This window comes from Acyrthosiphon pisum, chromosome A1 (assembly GCF_005508785.2).
Source record: "Acyrthosiphon pisum isolate AL4f chromosome A1, pea_aphid_22Mar2018_4r6ur, whole genome shotgun sequence".
NCBI classification, from domain to species: domain Eukaryota; kingdom Metazoa; phylum Arthropoda; class Insecta; order Hemiptera; family Aphididae; genus Acyrthosiphon; species Acyrthosiphon pisum.
The window spans coordinates 47506730-47521070 of record NC_042494.1 but is presented as its reverse complement, the minus strand read 5'-3'; the positions used below and the strand labels follow the sequence as shown (position 1 = coordinate 47521070).

General features: G+C 29.4%; 1 protein-coding gene across 2 annotated transcripts in view; it reads right to left on the bottom strand.

Annotated features, from left to right (window-relative positions):
* Positions 1–14341, bottom strand: part of LOC100160130 (histone acetyltransferase KAT7) — a 116653-nt gene that overhangs the window by 30339 nt on the left and 71973 nt on the right. For both annotated transcript variants that reach the window (XM_029487179.1, XM_029487178.1), the window contains exons 9-10: positions 6720–6866; positions 1357–1463 (exon numbers count right to left, since the gene is read on the bottom strand). In XM_029487179.1, coding sequence (XP_029343039.1) covers positions 1357–1463; positions 6720–6866 — 254 coding nt within the window. The remainder of the gene's footprint in view (positions 1–1356; positions 1464–6719; positions 6867–14341) is intronic.

The window sequence follows — 14341 nt, the reverse complement described above, 5'->3', positions numbered from 1 at the left end:
TTGTATTATACTATTAACACACAATTATAATTATACATTTTAGCAGAAAAACATTTTAGCAATAACAAAAACAGTAAAATAGCGTACAGTATATGATTATAATAAGCATGACATTTATCTTCAACCTCGACAGATTACTACGAACTATTAAATTAAAGTACATGTGTTGTGGAAGTAAAATAATTTACGATAAAATTTGGCAGCAAAAATAAAAGAACAATGTTTCAGACATATTATATAAGTATACTATAGGTAATTATTATTTTACAAGATGACAAGTATCATATGTTGAAAAATAATATTTACACTGCGAAAATATAACGTAGGTGGAAAATAAGATGCTTTATAACGGAGACTATAGATTTCTAAATGTGATAATAAGTATAAAGAAAATATTATTAAGAATAGGGGTTCTCTTTTATAAGTATTTATCTAGAACCTTTTCAGTTTTCACGTATGTACCATAGTCTGGAGCAAGGACTAAGTCCATTGTTGCACAAATCCGACTCGTATTTTTATATAATAATACAGTTCTTCGAAAAGTTACGTTTTGAAAATAATTTTATAAATCAATGAATTTCATTATAATATTTTTACGACGTAGTAAAATATTATAGAACAACTGTACATTTACGACAATTATGTACATAGTGATTTTTTACCACTATACAGTAATTTTATCGGTAAATTAATATATTGATATGTGTACTATTTGTATAGTATAACTTATATGGTTAAATATATAAAAATACTAGTTTATAAGCACAATATATTATTATATTCACCAAATATGTGTCAATAAATTAGTAAAAATGGGAATACCTAACACACAAGAATATTAACTAACAATTGATCACATAGAAAGACAGCATCCCTTGCTTCAAGCAATTATTTATTGAGTATAATTGTTAAATAGGTAGATATATTTTAATATTTTTTTGTTTACCTATTGAAATATTTACGAGAATGGACGCGAGTGACATAAAAAAATCATACATTTCGACAAGAACGAATTCATTACCATAATATTATATTGTACTTTTCCGAAGTCAATAAACTATATAGTATTATATGCATGAAAAAGTGTATTATATTCCGACCGGAAATCCAGCAGCAGATTACGGTACCAAAACAGCGAATAAGTACCTATATAGATAATACTCCGTATTGACGTTCCAAAGCTCCGGTTTAAAAGGCTTGTATTATGACATGAATACATGCACACATAACATACATATACTAAAAATAAGATATATAGGAAGTCGTAGATATTTTGCAGGGAAGGATGTTCAGGGGTTAAACATATGAATTTTGTATTAGCCGACCCGTCGGAATCAAATAAAATGCGCGCATTACCTGTTTCTTGAGTATGATGTGCTTTCCCTTCCAATATTTCATCATGCCGAGGGCTTGGAGCGTGCTGACTATATCATAGGAGTTGATGGCCAGCTCTTGACTCATGTCTGGAATTCAAAATTTTAAATTACGTTAACCGATTGTTTACAATATATTTACCACGTGATTCTGTCAATTCATATGTGCCCGGACGTACAGTATGTTGTTATATATATTGTAGACTATTGTAACGGGCCCTGCCTTATACATAAATATAATATTATATACATTATATACGGCCACGCGAGAAATAGTACAATATAGAGCATGACTCTATACCACGAAATTGCCTGGAATTTGATTTAGAAAGAATATTATGATAAATTATAATATGTATGGTCGGCACTAACACGCTGGATAGGATTACAAAGTTTTTAATCGCAAGCGCCAAGATATTAAAAACCCATTTGGGGTTCTAGGTGAAAAAACCCAACCCCAACATTAAAATAATATGGTGTAAAGACTGTAAATCAGTAATATGGCCACTTACATAAAATACAAATTACACTTGCACATTTTGCAGTACCGTCATAACACTGACCACAGAAGTCTGTTATTGGTAGTTTTAGTAGAGAAAGAATATCAGTAATCAATAGGTAAACTAAAGGATATAATTAGTTAATCCTGTATCAAAAAACCCTGAAAATGAGTACGAGTAGTTTAGATACAATTAAATTATCATAGACAATACCAAACTGATACTTGCGCTCTATACATGAATTGTCTGTTGTTTCATCGATAATAGTATTCATACATTTATTTGTTAGATAAAACACTTTTCGTATACATTTTTTTTTTATAAGAAAAAAAACATTAATTATTTACAAAATTGTATTCCAATTTTTATGGAGTGCTTGCCTGGGCACCCATGATTACAATAGTATACGATCTATTGTTATATAATATAAATTTACGCGAATACAATTTTAACATTAAATCGAGTCTTGTATATAATATACCAGTTTGTGCAGTATATATAATGGCTGTAGTTTACGATCGGACGACCCTCAAATGTATTTAATTCAAATTAAACGTTGTTTGATGGTTCGAGTATATCTGCAGTCTACAGTTTAAGGGATATACTATAAACACATTACGTTCAAGAAATTACATAATTAATTGATAATGAGGAAAATACACATTATCATATACGTACACAAAATATACTGTAAACAATATTATAGTACACGACACCGTATATTCGAGGGTATATATCCTACGAGGCAAATAAGTAATTTAGACATACGACATATTATACATATACGCACTGCTTTTCACAGCATAATGCAAAGCGGAAACAATGGTGTGTGCACATCGAGGAAGAAGTCAGGGTTGGATGCGAACGTTGATAAATGAACGAAAATTGCCTGTGGATGAAATCTTAAGGGTTCAAATTGCATGGACGTTATCATTAAGACTTGGCGAAGACAAGTTGATTTTTATTTTTCGTACTCATTATTAGCTCCGAAGTAATTAAAAAAAATATTACGGTTGAGAATATATCATTTTTAAGGTTATACATGTTTTTTTACGAGTCTATAGGGACTGCAATTTTTAATGATGGGAATATTTCCATTGAATATACAATATATAATATTATATGTTACATTATGTCATTATTTATTAAATAATATATTATAATTATAAAATATTTAAATCCTTCGGAAATAATTATTAAATGCATTTTTGTGTTTTTATAAACGTATATACCTATATTGCTGTTTCTTAAAAATTCTAATGAAATGTATTAATTATAAAGTTAAAATAAAAAAGTACTGTTACACAAGTTGAATGAAAGAATACATAAGTATACTTACATAAATAAATAAAGAGCTTGATTATACGAATATAAACAATAAAACATGTAACTCAAAATCTTAAAATTGAAATACGAAGAATGCACGCTTAAAAAGTATAAGATTAACTTTTATCTGTATTAAAAAACAACTTCGCTATTAAAACAATATAAATAAGTATAATTTTAATAAGCAGTTACAATAATATTTGAAATTGGGGGCAAAAAGTTCGTGTATTTGTATGTTTATAATTAACGGTTATAAAAAAGAAAAAAGATCTATTCATTTGTTTCATTAAAATACCAACGGAAACGCTATTTTGTGTAATAACATGATATGAAAGAGGTTAAATAAAATTTAGTTTTAAAATTATGAGTGTGTGTGTGTGTGTGTGTGTGTGTTTTTTTTGGTGCCAAAACAAATTATATTAGTGCGGCCATAAGAAATTTCTATGCAATACCTAATGGCTATACTAGCTACTGTATACAAGACAATCGGGAAACACAAAAAAAATTATGAAAAACAGAAATACACAAAACCAGTTATTGAAAAAATACGATTTTGTTTTTTTGTTGTAATTCAAAAACGAATAATCCTCACAGAATATTTTCTACTTGAAATTGTTACCAAATATATTTATAGAACTATTTTTTACACTAGATTTTAAAAACATTTTCACTCTTTTTGAGCTATTTATAGACATTTAAAATGTTTTACTTTTTACATTTATATTTGACTAATGTGTAATACAATAATTTTTGTTTATGAGTAAAAAAAAATTGTAACAACTTAAATACAAGTTTTTCTTACCTATAAAGCAATTAAAAGCTATCAAAAATAATTTTTTTTTTTATAAGAATTCGCATTTAAAATGTTGATGAAATTAGTCGATATTGACAATTAGGTATTTTTTGACGGACCATCTACGCTCAGAGTAATTTTTCATAATAAAAATAATGGTTTTTATCATTTAATTCAAATTTATAACACCATTACAGTAACCTACTTGACACTCACTATAATTATATACCACAGCGACTTCCACGGTTATTAGTATTATTATTTTTAAAATTATATTATTTGAATGAAATTTTCGAAATTTCCACATTTTCAATATGCAATTTTCGAAGTTGTGAATTAAGTGGTTATAGAAAAATCCCCTCTGGAAATGATCCAAAAAGTTGATCATACTATTACGTTAACATGGGTCTTAGTATACATGTTTTTGGGGAGATGTTTCGTAAAGTTTTATACTTTAAGTTGAACATTTAAAGGTCATTTAAACTGGAGGGGGGTTTTTAGGATGAACGCGAGACTAACTATATAGTTGTAGTGGATTCGACATTTTCAAATCGTCTGTACGGGCTATAAACAATAAGAGCTATAAGGACTCCCAGTTAGATCAATCCAAAAAAAAATTCTATCTAAAATATCTTATTTGTAATTTTTTTAAAAATAAATTCTTAATATTAGATGTAAGTCTTTTCGGTGATATAATAAAATTGTCGCATTATTATTCATTTAGATAAATTAGGGTGGAAAAACTAAAACTTTCGAAAGAACATAAATACATGTTTACGACGGGTCTTACATTTGTATGTTCAAAGTACCTAGCGCGTTTTCACATTTATTGAGACAGTGCCAAATTAGATAAATAATCTAAGCTAATTAGGTTAATAACTTATATGTTTTTTTCTCCAAAAGTAGACAACAAAAATAAATACACCATAATATTGTTTAAACAGTAATGGTTTTTTGTTTTTCCAATGCAAACATTGGCATTTGGAGTTTTAGCAAAAACAAGACGTCATATGCTTTTAATAATTTACAAATCCTTCACGTAATACATTTGTACTTTTATAATAGAATTCGTACAATTCTAAAACAATATAGTTCAAAGTATAGAACTTGCGTTGACAGTAAGGTAATTGCTTTATACTTGTAAAATAATCAGGAAACTTTGATAGTTTAAAACGTAATACTGACAATACCGTATGTTTTATTCATTTAACAATAATTGTGCTTCACTAGAGGCTTATTGGAAGTATACGTACACAATACACATGCGAAATCCGTAATGTGAGTTTCCTCTAAATTAGCGTGCTAAAATTAAACTTGTCACAAACAATCTTTACCGAGAAATGTTTCTGAATAAACAATACACTTGCAAAGGATGGCTAATTGTGAAACGATGATTATTTATAGGACACAACGGTAAAGGTGTAGTGTAGACACATTATAATTGTTGGCTTCAAATATATTATAACAAATCAATTACATAACTATTAAGAGGACGTCACACCCACATGTGTTGTCTCCGTCTTATAATGTTAATGTACAACATACCAAAAACTGTTTTGCGTGGGACAACTATACTCCCTCTGTATTTATAGTAGAATTGGAGTTTGGAATTAAACGTAGAAATATTTAAGTATTTTCATCAAACGATTTTTCTGACTCGATGGACGTATTGCTTATTTATGTACCTATATGCGTATTGTGTTTGTACGGCCCATTGGCAAGATCGATGCGGCGGTATACAATTTTCATCCGATCTCGAAGGGTAAAACAAAAAAAATAAATAATAAAAACCCCGTCTCGATTTTCCGACGAGTCAGGGAGACACATAAAACGGTACACACAAAATAATAATAATAAATCGTAAGGCCGTGGCCCGGTTTTCTTCCGACCGTCGGCGACGTCGTCACGCGCCGCCGTATACAGTTGTACATTGTCGCAGGTTATGTCCAATGCACGCACACAATAAAATATAATGTACGCGCGGGGTCAGTGATCTTTCTGTATATATATAAATATATATACATATTTATATACGTCATATATACACAAGGCGTGATGAGAAGTGGGTGAGAGAAGGGGAGGGGCAGGGGAAGGGCTTATTCGAAACTGTAATAATCGCGTTTTACGACACTGTATAAAACTTATTATACCGCGTGCACAGGTTTTTACGACGAGCCGAAGTGCACAGTGCGTACACACGGTTCTTAGTATATAATATACAGGAGGGTATATAAGCATTGTGTGCACGCGTACCTATATATATATATATATGGGGTAGGTGGTGGTGTGTATACGACTCACCAATGAGTTTTACACCCCGGTGATAATAATATCGGCGTCGAAGGATGGCGGTGCGTGGGCGGAGGTCTGGGGCGAAAAGGGTTATAAAACGCGCGTACTTGTTATATACCTTATATATATATATATATATGACGAGGGCATAGCGTCGTTTTGCATGCGCGCACGTGCCAGCACACACACAGACACAGATACACACGTACAAGGGATCGTCGATAAAATCCGTCCGGAGGAGAGAGATGGCAGTATAAATATAATATATATAATACGTATTTGGATGCAGGGACCACTAACCTGACGACGACGATTTATTATAACAGTTTTTAGCAATACCTAACTATAATTACACATAACGCGGATCTCCGCATCGACGTAAACGATACTATGATAATGATATGATGTAACAATAATAATATTAATTATATTCACCTTTTATGGACAATTGCTTTCCACCCAAGTCGCAAAGGTACTGCAGTAGCACGTCTTTCCAGTAACTTCTGTAGGATATCAGACCCAAGTCTGACAACGGTTTTTCGGGCGAACCGACTTTACCCTCGACTCTGGTCAGCAGATAACCTGCGTACGAAAAAAAAACTTAAAACACTTTCCAACGATTAATGAAAATTAATGACACATAGTTACAAATATTATGTTAAATTAATATTATAATTTATTTATAATATTTTAATTATTTATTTAACGACGATTATTATCATATCCCAGCAAACGCATTGATATAACGACATTAAATTCCATTTTTTTCCATAATACCTATTAATATACAACAATCGCAGTGCTCAAATTGAGGTTGTCGCGGGGGGAGGGGGGCGGAGCTTCTCTTAAATTATTTTTATTAGAACGGGGGGACCGAACGTTTTATTTTGTTAAAATAATATTATAATTGTGTAATTATTACTTCATAACTAATTCTTCAATAAGATATTAACATTTTATTTGATGATTTTATTTTTAGGATCATTAATAATGCGAACTAGGATGTAGTAGTATGATATCTAGTCCGTAATTAAAGCCTTTTATCTATTTATCATTATTACAATTTATTACAATTTATTTAATTACTTAATTAGTTAAAAATTGTATAGAATGTACTTTTATGTAACCATTAAATGTTATGTAAATAAATCACAAGTAAAATGATATTTTTTATAATTGATGGTAAATGGTACTATAGTATTGGTATATTATATTTCAACTACCTATTGTTGAAGATGGATGGTTTGGGGGGGGGGGGGGGTAAAGGGTCAAGCCTTTCCCCATGAGCCAGGTTGAATTCAATCATTGTAAGAAATGAAAATTTTTTTTATGATTGGGAGTCACCTTTCTTTTATTTTTCTAATTGGAGCACTGGGTTTTATTTATTTAATATAATATAATATTGTGCGGGATGTAAACCCGTGTTCGTCTACGTCAGTAACTTTATTTTAAATTAATGTAATAATGAGATATGACTTCGTAAAGTTATTACAGCATTTATCATTATAATTTATAAAACATTTTTTGTTTGACATGAACTCAAAACGGAAAAACAAACTTAAAACAATGTTTTTATACTTCTGAAAAATTTAAGAGCCAATAATTTATATATCTAGTGGCTAGTAATAATTTATGTAATTTATGTATCAAATCATTGATTTACATTAAAAGTGAAAATAATAATGTAATTTTTTTGAAGTGTACTAAAGACCATATTTTAAAATACTTTAGCATATGTAATTTAAGTAATATGTCCTATGGCGATACTATTTTATTTTTTTTTCAGATTAAAATCATCCTTATTTAATGTATATTATTCATCAGATGACTAATTTTTTTATGCATTCGAAAATATCTAAATCGTAATCCATAAGAATAAAATTTAAGTTACCTATTCAGCTTAATTTACTATGAGAATAAATCTACGGCAATATAGGTTTGAAATATTCAGGGGCTATGATGATTTTAAAGTTATAGTCATTAATAATTTTAATATTATCTGATATACTAACATTTTATAATATGTAAAAATGTATAGGATTATAATAAGCACTAAATTAAATAGTATTTATTTTTTAAATTTTTAAAAAATCATTCATAAGGATTATTATCCGTAGTATACATAGTTTATAAATCAGAAACGTCTCGTTCAAATTTAGATTTAGATACATAAACATTTAAAAAAAATTATAAAATCATCATCTTAATGATTTTCAGTAAATAGGTTGGTTATCATTTGAAAGAAAATGTTTGAACACTCTTTAAAGGATATTAAAAAAATTTAAGTAGATAAACGCTGCGAGACGTACTTTACATATATATTATGATAATAGATTCCAATTAAATTTCTGTGAAATACATTATTAGATATTGTCAGCAGTTGTACACGATTTTACCAAATTTTATTTTACTAATTTCAATTAAAAAAAAATATTATCATTAAAATATATCAAACTGACGACAGACATAATGATATAGGTACCGATGCGCATGATCAAGTCAATATAATATTATTGTATGAATACTATTATATATTATGTTTTTATAACTTATGAGTTATGAGTCTTAAGTTAGGACTGTAACTTTTCATAACTGTAGTCTATGATTCACATCACTTCAACATATATTATTATAATATTATAGGTACTGTATTAGTATCAAAGATGAAAGTTTACCACAAAATACTACGTACAAAATGTATATACGTGTACCAGGCGGCATTGAGGAAGATAACTTAATTTATAAAGGTCAATGGTGACTTAATTGCATTCGGCCCAAGTTGGTGCAAACATATTGCATTTCTCCGATCAATATACTATACCGCTTCTAGACGGTTTCCATTTAGCATTAATTCAATACTAATAATCATATAAAATGAATTAACCGTTTCAACAATTCCATACAAAATATTCCTACATATGCCTAAAGTGGCTTCGAGCAATTTCTTGCTGCAGGGATTTCATCAATTTAAATAATTAATACGATGTGATGGAAAAATTTGACGGTTATAAAACAAATCCATTCAGTCTTAAGTTTTTGAGTTGTTTTTTGTCAAACAAGCATAAGACAATACAATTTTGTTTGAGTTATATTATTTATTACCAATTTTACAAATAATCATGAGATATATTATGTATTATATATTACCAAGCTATTCATTGAATATCCTAGTTGCCTATTAAAATTCTATTGTGTCAATATAATATGTTGCGCAGTCTCGTTAATTGTTTAGAAATAATGTAACGATTGTTCTTGATACAACAGCGATTACATTTATTGTTTGTTACCTCATTAATATACAATTATTGTACTAAAATATGCAATTGAATTGATTGTTTAATAAAAATGCAATTATAATTTTAGGGTAGTGCACACTAAAACCCATGTCAGGTATATATATATTATACAATGATTAAAACTTCTGTTAACTAATAACCGTAAAATGTGTGAACTTTCTGGCTAATGGATAATCTTTTTTTCCCTTTTTTTTTTTTTTTTTTTATCGAAAACGTTATTTAATTAACATCATATTTAATTAGGGAATAATATTAATAATATTATATATAAAAATAATGTCAATAATTTTAAGTGTTATAAAATAATTAATGTCTAAAATATTATTATTCAAACGACATTTTGCCCACATAAATGAGAATTCCATGGGGCTGCAATCTGCATGCACGTCATCGTAAAAGCACTGGATTCACCATTCAGCAGATGAAGGGGTTTATAAAAAAAAAATGCATAAAACCGATCGATACGTTCATTAATCTCCCCCTGACGTTTATTAAAATGCACTTGGCGAAAAATGTGAAGGGAAACATTTTACAGTGAATATAATAAATATAAAATAAAATTTACGGAAAGTATAAAAAGTCTGGATGTTGAGCACTCGTCTCGCGTCACTCATCTTGGCATGAGTCAATGTTTGTATTATTATTTTTTATATTATTGTGAGTTTAAAATCAATGACTTGAAATTCGATTCATAGCAGAGCCTGATATACTGCAAATATAGTTATAAAACAGTTCTATATTTGCAATATTATTAATACTTATAAATATAATTATATGTATTCTGGATACATTTTTAAAAAATGTATCCATGAGCGCAAAATAGTATAATGGAAACCACTGGTGCAGCTAAGTAATACTTTTAAGTTTTACCTTTGAAAAATACTGTTTGGCTATAGCCTCATTTTCCTAAATTTTTAATTATTTAATAATAGTAAAAATAAGTTATGATACGAATATGATATTTGTAATACTTGAAAATTAAAATTTCTTAAACAAAATCGTCATTCATCACATAATTAATTCAATTTACAAGAATTCTAAAGTTGAACACGTAGGTGTAAAGAATGTTTTAACAAATTATTTCAAATGAAAGTTTCAATTATTTACATTGTATTGTAATAATCATAATCAGGTAATTTAAATAAGCTTTAAGGTTTCAAACATTGTTTAATACAAGCCAGAAAGTTTTAATAGAAAAACACGGAATAAGAACGTAGACAATTTCAGAATTCCACATTACGTCTATTAAATATTATTAAATAAATATAAATGCAAACAGTTATTTTTAATTCGTACGAATGTCTCTGTTACCGTATAGGGCTTTGTTTTTGTTTTTTTTTTTTAAAAAATTCCAATACAATACATATATAGGTACCTACCTGATAGGTATACCTACTGCTTATCATATCCGAGTTTAAATTAATATATGTTTACGTGCTTATGCCACTTTAGGAATATTAATTCCATATACCCATCAATTAAATTAATGATAGGCATACACATTTTTAAATATGCTTTCACAATATAAAAAACAAACTCAATGATTTGATCATGTTTTATCTATTGAATTACTAAACATTTTTTTATTTACCTCAAGTAATGGAAATATGTTTTATTTTTTTTAAAAGGAAACCGACGCATATTATTAATCGTCCAACCGGATTAGAACTTGATAAATATAATCTAATAAAACACCCGGAGAGTACGCGCAGGTTGATGCGGCTGCAGGATGTGCTGAAATCTAATACATCGGTGAGCTTATCCATAGAGCGATGTTTCGATAAATAATTTTGGTATAATATGACATAAAGTTCACCTGGCCTGCCCCTATGATCTAGGGACCTCGCTGCGGGATACTTTTTCTGGACTAGGTATACAATGACAAAACGGCGTTGATGTCTGTTGAGTAGGCGAGGGAGGGGGATCGATCACAGCGGTATCGACGTCACTCCTAAACAACTACTGCTGGATTTTTAATCTTGAACGAGACGCACCGATCTATATTATATAAATATATTATATATTTGTGTGTGTGACATATTATTATAATACGACGGATTTTGACCACGCGGCTGCGAGGAGTGCGCGCCGCAGGAGTCCCCAAGATATCAAACTTTGCAAAGTGGGCGGATAATATTCATGTTTGCAATGTTGAATATCCACTGACATCCTACCTTTTACACTTATTGTCTTGTATAAATTCTAAAGCAGTATACGTCATGCAAGTTACCGATCGGAATTAAAAACGTGGTTTTTGTTTTGCAACGTCAATAGGTAGGTACAATTTATAGATGTGCATCATAATGGCTTAGAACAAACGAATCAATACACCAACGATTCACTGATGACGTTTATAGTATACTTACATTTTAAGTGCTCATCAATATAGGTTCCTGGTTTGACATATTACAAAACTACATTTTACTACATGACATGTACCAGATAGGTACAATCAAATTTGTTTTTCATACAATTATACGTATTAGTACGTAAATATATTATTTTGTCCTTATAATAATTAACGTAGGTACCCACCTACTATATATGGCAATACTATGCATATACAGGTAAGCAATACCAGTAATGAAATATCAGGAACCTCGATGGATGTAAAAAAACGCGTAGAATATAATAGAATAGACATTAGTGCACTCGAGTAATTAATTTCCGTTTGATACACAAACAACATACACACAACAATATGACAACATCGTACTACAGGTGAAATAATACACTATATGCATAGTACCTATACCAAAATTTGTGTGTATAAACCGTAGGTATAATATTGTACATTATACATTAGCCGATTCTAAACAAGGCCGGGCACCTGTCACTGGATGACATTTGGGGGAGCCGAACGCGATTTTCCCGCACTGCCGGCGAACAATAAAAATATATACAAACAACAAAAATAATAGTAATAATAATGGAAACGAAAAAAAAATCCCATCACAAAATAGTATCCACGAGGAATTTTCCAATAGTGCATCAAACACACGGTGTACATGTGCGTTGTATATATACATATATTACATATACATTATATATACATAGTATTTACCCCGCGTGATGTGCTCGCGAGCGCGAGGGAATGCGTACGACGGATTTATAATGAAATTTTTTATCGAACTATACACGCTCGTCAGGAAACAGGACGACGCGAGTGATGAGCGGCGAAAGTTATATACGTACATCTTAGAAGTATATATACATATTATACTATATATATATATATATATATATAGATTCGCAAGTGTTAACCGCACGCGGGTTCGGGTATTTGCACACCTATATCGATCGAACGCACGTGTGTCATTAAGTTACGTCAGAGTTAAGCCTTTAAAAGTAGTTTTTCCTGCTCGTCGTTTACGAAATGGTATATATATAGGTATATAAATAACGCAATGTGCATAAAAATTCACACGCCTAAAGTTTGCTGCATCAAACCGAAAGACGTGTGATCTCGTCTGCGAAACACATTAATACCTATCATGTGGATATAAATACGATACTGTCATGATCGAGATTTATGTTTAAGGTTCTCCTCAATATTCTTACGTCTGTATCAACTGATTTTGTCATAAATTAGTTCGAATTTTGAATTAGGTACCAGCGACAAGATTTTAAAAAAAAATTATTCACTTGATAATTTACAGTAAAAAAAGTGGGGATTTATTTGAAAAAATAGAAGTTGTATAGCCAAAGGGAACACACCCCTAGGCTGTATAAAAAAATGCCGAGAATTTGAAAAAATGGTTTTTAATTAGGTATATTTAAAAAATACCAACAATTTATTAGTAAATGAAAAATAGTGGTAAGCATGCTTGGTGAATCACCATAATGTATTAACTCGTTCTGTATCATTCTGATTCCAATTAAATAAACTTTATCTTGCTTTTCCCTCCTATTTATAAATCTAATTTTCAGTTTATAATATTTTCACTCAATTTTTTTATAATTTTTATAAAAATATCATGTATTTTTGATTCTAAGCGAAGCGATGAATTATTAATAAATGATTTTACAATGATATGTGATTTTTTTCGTGTCTATTATCACTTTTTGGGACACTAAAAATGTTTCAATTTTCTTCAACATAAATTTTTCTGGTAGGAAAGTGAATCATGCTAGGGGGAGAGGGGGTCAAAAAAAAATTATAACCTTAGGTACTTGAAGTCTTCTTAAAATGTTCATTTTATAATTTTTTTATACATAATCAAATTTTCAAAATATTTTGACTAGTTTTGAGTTATTTATAGACATTTTCAATTTTTAGCTTTTTCAGTTTTTATTTTTAGTAAGTAGGTACTCTATAAATGTCAATACAATTTTATTGGTTGGCTCAAAAAGCTTGAAAATTTAATACAAAGTTCCTTATAAGTTCATATAATAGCAATCGTTATATATTAAAGATCCGTAGGTACGATTTTTTTATAAGTATTTAAAGTTCAAATTTTGACAACATTTATCAACATCTCGAAAATAATCAATTATTGTAATCAAACAATTATAAAATATTCAATTTTTGCTGACATAATTTTTCGTATATAATGATATTATATCATTGAATTCAATTTGAACACCATCCATAAGTACTACTTACAAGTAGTGAACTACTTGTAACCTACTGTACAGCAGAGCGACTTCCACTAACACGCTTTTTTTTCAAATGTATTATATTAGCCAGGTTAATTACTATAGATTTTTTAGTGATATTATAAATGATTTTTAATGATTTATTTTGCCACAAGATCAGTC